The 6000-nt window shown below is 45.0% G+C and overlaps 1 protein-coding gene across 1 annotated transcript in view; it reads left to right on the top strand.

Annotated features, from left to right (window-relative positions):
- Positions 1–361: 361 nt before the first annotated feature.
- hcrtr2 (hypocretin (orexin) receptor 2) overlaps positions 362–6000 on the top strand; it is a 42894-nt gene continuing 37255 nt past the window's right edge. Inside the window, exon 1 of the mRNA XM_007894085.2 lies at positions 362–590. Coding sequence (XP_007892276.1) covers positions 362–590 — 229 coding nt within the window. The remainder of the gene's footprint in view (positions 591–6000) is intronic.

Below are 6000 nucleotides of genomic sequence, written 5' to 3'. Positions count from 1 at the left end.
CCTCCCTCCCTCCCTCCCTCCCTCCCTCCCTCCCTCCCTCCCTCTCCCTCCCTCCCTCCCTCCCTCCCTCCCTCCCTCCCTCCCTCCCTCCCTCCCTCCCTCCCTCCCTCCCTCCCTCCCTCCCTCCCTCCCTCCCTCCCTCCCTCCCTCCCTCCCTCCCTCCCTCCCTCCCTCCCTCCCTCCCTCCCTCCCTCCCTCCCTCCCTCCCTCCCTCCCTCACTCCCTCCCTCCCTCCCTCCCTCCCTCCCTCTCTGTGCGCCTCTCCTGGCCAGTTGGTGGGCTGGAGGACAAAGTGATGGAGCTGATGGAGAGAGCGTGGGGCTCGGGTGGTACCCAGTGAGATGCCCTCAGCCCCTGGGAGATGGCAATCCCTGGGACCCGAGCAGCCCCTGAGGACCTCAGGCTGGACAGCAACGTGTCGGTGTCCATGTCCCCGACCACCAACACCAGTGCGCAATCCACCGCCGACTACGATGATGAGTTTATCCGCTATTTGTGGGGAGAGTATCTGTATCCCAAAGAGTACGAATGGGTTCTCATCGCAGCCTATATTGCGGTGTTCGTTGTGGCTCTGGTTGGCAACGTGTTGGGTGAGTGCAGTGCAGTGCAGTCCAGCTGCCTTTTATTGCTGGGCTACTTTACTTTATTTATTACTACTTTACTGTGTTTATTAGTACTGTAGGTTTTTTTTTCCCCCCCACCACCCACCCACCACCCTCTCTCTCTCTCTCTCTCTCTCCAAAGCTGCCCTTGAAACCTGTCCTGTCTTAAAGCAGAAGCAACGACTTGTTCCACACTGTGATAGGAAGTGTTCACTGTGGTTAAAATGGTTAAAATGACAATTATTAACTTAACTCTCTTCCCCAGGCTGAGGATCTGGATTGGGAGTGGATGTTACTGAGAAGCTGTGAGGTTGTCACTCACTTTAGCTGCTCCTGGAAATCCAGTGCTCCACTTCGAATAACCTTCCGACGTGGAAGTTGCTTTGTGAATGCAATTTGTTGTTCAATATTACAATCATGTCAAATATTTTTATTCCCTCCCAGTCATTTGCAAACTACAATGAGCCTCTCTGGTTTACGTGTGCGCGTGTGTCTCTCTCTCTCTCTCTCTCTCTTGGAGAGCTGTCACCTCCCAAATAACACAAAACGTGCGCAATTTGTCATCGAGTCTAAACAAAAAATCAAACACGGCCAAATCCAAAAAGATTAATTTGAAAAAAAACTAGTTAATAATCTTCGCATTTGATATAGCGCCTTATTACGTCTTCGAGACGTCTCAAAGCACCTCACAGGATATACTGCGAAGTGAATTGACTGTGTATTTTGTGGGTGAAACATAGCATCCAGCTGCGTACGGTGATGAACCACAAGCAGTCATGGATTGAGTGACCAACTTTTATTTTATTTTTACAGCTGACGGCTCATTGCAGTTTATGTTGGTCCAAATGCTATTTTGCCTGTTAACGTGGGGGGCCCTGAATAATGACCTTAATACCCGACTGATTGTTTTTGAGACTGATCTTGTGACTGTCCTGCAAGACCTGGTCTAATGAAGGTTCACATCAGTGTTTTAAAAGATAAATAACATTGCCCTCTCCTTATTGACCCTGTCCCCTCATGTAGACAGTTGGGCTTTTACCCCGAAAGGCAGTATTTTCTGTTTTTGTTAAATGTGGTTATAATATTTCAGATAGTCCTGGGGTTGGGCATTATTCTCAAGCGCTCTGAGACGCTGCCCAGGATGAAGGGAGCTGTATAAATGCAAGTTGTTATTGCTGTTATTGACATGTTGTTGCTGTGAAGTGCTTCGTAAAAGCTGCTGTATTTCAGGTCGCACCTGATTCCTTCCTCTTCCACTGTGCCTACGGTCCTTCCCCCCGACTCTGTATCGTGATATATCACTGTCAAGTGCTCTGGGACGCTACCATGTGTGAGGGGCGCTATATAAATGCAAGTTGTCGTTGTATCAAATATAAGGATTATTATTGTTCCTGATTAACATCCCTTCCCCCACCGACACTCTTTAGCCTGGAGTTTCCTACTTAAACTTCACTGATTTGCTACCTGCACAGTTGGGGAAGAATCCCACTTGGGTCTAGACATTCTTCAGAGGGGAGCAGACTTCGACAAACTCTTAAAATGAAGCCAGTTTTCTGTAGGTTTAGAGGGGAAAACATCAGCTTCATTTCCAGAGTGCATTTAACAACTTTGTCAAATTCTGCATCCGCTGACTTGCTGAGAAAATCAAGTTAATTCCACACCCAGGTGGAATCGTTTTTAAAAAAAAACAAGTCTCATTCGAGTAAAGGGCCAGGAATGGTGGACTTAAACACTAGATGGAGTGGGAGATGGAGAGGTGGAATTGCTGAAAGCCATTGATTTTTTTCTGTTTGATAAAGTGATTAGCCAGTGCCCTGGCACCATCCATCTGGTGCAGTCAAACACCATACTTCATGCCTAGAACTGAAACAAATTTAGTATCCAACCTGGCGAATGGGAATGAAACCTTGAAATGACTGTACAGGACATCAGGCAGACTGACCGTGGAGCCCACAGTGAGTAAACCTGGTTAGAAGTGAGAGAAATCGATGTAAACACATCTCTCTCTCTCTCTCTCTCTCTCTCAGTAGCAGTTCTCTGCTGCCACCGTCACTGCTGTTCTTGCGAAGGAGGAGCGTGGATAGTTTGGGTTTAGTGTAAAACTCATCCGCAAACACATTCTCATTCTGCTGTACAACATGCGGATCGCATCACCGAGTTTTAATGAGAAAAACACTCCGGTGTTCAGACATTGCTGGAGTTGCTTTCATTAAACGCTGGTTGAAAGTTGCTGTCATTAAATGAATACAGGGTGACAGTGTCTCTCTTCAAACGTGGGGTGAATGGGGGTGGAGTGGAGATATTGTTTTGGAGTGCTCTGGGACGCTACCCTGTGTGAGGGGCGCTAATAATGCAAGTTGTTCTTGTTGAAGTGGAAACTGATTTGATTGAAAGCCATGCCATTCTTGTTACAGCATTTACTTTGATGATTTTCAGTAGCCTTTCGTGATCAAGTCTGATGTATGTGTGACAGCACTTTATTGAATGCAGTATGTTTGGCGCATTGGGTGGATAACCAGCGTTTAAATGTTAAACAGCTGGGAATGAAACATAGACACTTAAATCCTTGTTAACTTGGCACCAACATTCCCATTGCCAGGCAGTATTTCAGCTTTTCACACATTTACCAATGAGACCCATTTTGCAGTCGGATTGGACGGGAGATGCCCAAGCTTGGAAATGCATTGGGGACACAATCCCACACATTTTCTTCCTCTCTCTTTCCCCCACGCCCCTCCCTTTTGCAAGTTGTCAGTGAAAAAGGAGTCGCCACAACTCTTAAGATGTTGCAGCAAATCTGAGCACAGAATTTGTGCTTCTGTTCACACATGAGGCAAACCTTCGAAGTGGGAAGTGCACATTTAAGCCAGTGCTCCACATTCGGGTTTTGATTTGCAGTAATATAATAATTCTTGCATTCAATATAACACCTTATCATGAGACATCTGAAAGTGTTCACAGAATATATTGTAAAGTGAATTGACTGTATTTTGTGGGCAAAACACAGCAGACAATTACACACAGCAATGTCCCACAAATGTGGATTAAGTTTGGTTGTCATGGATTGAGTGACCACATTTTTTTTGAGGGATTATTACCCATGGAAAGCAATTTGCCAAATGACTAACAATCGGGTTTCTACTTTCTGCTAGGTAAGTAGAGGCATGTGGAGTTGGAGTAAGGAAACTTGCCTAAGGTTTCACCCTGGCTGGGAATCGAATCGGGGTCTTCTTGCTTGCGAGGGGAGAGCGCTAACCACTACACTATGGGCTTCCACAATCCAGTACAATAAACCCCCGGTTTACTGGACTGCGGGAATCCAGAATTTGTATCTGGCGAGACCGAGCCCGGAACAGAAAAAATTTAAAAGAATTCCGCTGGCCCCAGTCTCCAAGGGTGGCCATTCTTTGCTGCCCTTCAATGGCCAGGGACTTAGATAACAACAACTTGCGTTTATATAGCACCCTTCATGCGAGGTAGTGTCTCGGACTGCTTAACAGTGGCAGAGACTGACACCGAGCTGGGGAGGGGGGATGACTGAAAGTCTTCAGATGTATTCTGAAAAATGGCAAGGCGAAGGGATTGAGGTTCCAAGGTTTTAGGCGTAGAGGCTGAAAGCATGGCTGCTTATGGTGGAGACAAGGGGCAAGCAGGAGACTTATTCACTGTCTTCTGCTCGCAGGATTCAAACAAATATCAGCATTTACCGGCTTATTGAGTAGAGTTTAGAAATCCCAAACCATCTGCATGGCTATAATCTAAGAATATAGATCAGTTAATTGGATACCAGATATACAAATACAACAACTTGCATTTATATAGTGCTGCTCACGCAGAGCACTTAAAATACAATTTATTGAATAAATTTCCCCATGACCGTTCGTGTAAAGAAAAACATTTATAATAATAATCCTTGCATTTGATATACCGCTTTTCACGTCGGGAGGACGTCCCAAAGCGCTTCACAGAACACACTGTAAAGTGAATTGACTGTATAATTGTGGGTGAACGCGGCAGCCAATTGCGCACAGCAATGTCCCACAAACAGTCGTAGATTGAAAATGACCAATTTATTATTATTTTTGGTTTTGGAGGGATTATTATTAGGCTCTGTGTGGAGTAAGAAAACTTGCCCAAGGTTTCGCCCTCTGCCTGGAATTGAACTCAGCTCTCTCACTTGCAAAGCGAGTGCTCTAACCACTGAGCTACAGGACTCCACAAATCTGAGCTTGGAGAAATGCATAGTTTGTCTGTTTATCCCAAGTCACTACCATGTACAGAGTAAAGGTCATTAGAGTCCTCTCCTGCCTCCCCCTCGCCTTGCTCCCCAGACAGTTTTTTGGTCAGTTGGTATGTGTGAGTAGGATACGTCTGATCGGTGGAGGAAAGTGTTTCTGGTTCTGGTGAGGTCCGAGGCCTCATGGCTCAAGCTCCAGGAAGTGAGTCTCTCATGTTTGGTTATATGAAATAGTTCGGTTTATTGAATAATGTTTACTGTCAATTGGAGTATTCAATTAACAGGATTTTACTGTATTGTGAATATATGTATTGTCAACATATATGCTTGGTGCTGTATTTTTCGGGGGTATCTGTCACGTATGGAAACACATCAGTATGCTTCGGAGCATCCAAACCAGACTGAGAGTTCCACATGCGTACACATAAAATTTCCCTGTCAATGGAATGTGCACTCTCTCCCTGGTAACCCTGCTTACTCAATTCTTGAGAGTTTTATGCACAGGTTAGAAGAGCCAAGACTTGGAGTCCCTCACAGTGTGCATTGGAGTTTAACCAGCTAAAACCAACTGGTTTACCGTTGAAAGCACAAGCTTTGTGCTGCTTATTGAGCTAGGACCTACTCATTAGTACTTTGGTTTGTAGGCTTAACAGAACTGAGTGGTGTTGTGAGACAGCTCTCAAATATAATAAATTGTACTTTACGTTCCAAACTTAAAGGTTTCAACTTTATTCTCAGTTCACAGCCTCCTCTAGCTCTCTTCCTGTCTTCAATCCTCTCCCTTGGCTTTTATCCCTCAAGGTGTTTTTCATTGGATAATAATACTTGTGTTTGATATAACATCTTATCATGTCAGAAAGACATCTCAAAGCTCTTCACAGGATTAACTGTGAACTGGAGTTACTGTGTATTTGTGGGCAAATGCGGCAACCCAATTGCTCAAAGCAATGTCCCACAAACAACTATGAATCGAATGGCTAATCTTCTAATAATAATAATAATCCTTGCATTTGATATAGTGCTTATCACATGTTCTGGACATCTCAAGTGAATTGACTGTATATTTGTGGGCGAACGCGACAGCCAATTGCTCACAGCAGTGTCCCACAAACAGTCGTGGATTGAAAATGACCAATTTATTATTGTTTTGGGTTTTGGAGG

Source organism: Callorhinchus milii, unplaced genomic scaffold, assembly GCF_018977255.1.
Source record: "Callorhinchus milii isolate IMCB2004 unplaced genomic scaffold, IMCB_Cmil_1.0 Scaffold3, whole genome shotgun sequence".
Classification (NCBI taxonomy): domain Eukaryota; kingdom Metazoa; phylum Chordata; class Chondrichthyes; order Chimaeriformes; family Callorhinchidae; genus Callorhinchus; species Callorhinchus milii.
The sequence above is the reverse complement of the archived record's forward strand: the minus strand, read 5'-3'. Positions and strand labels throughout refer to the sequence as shown.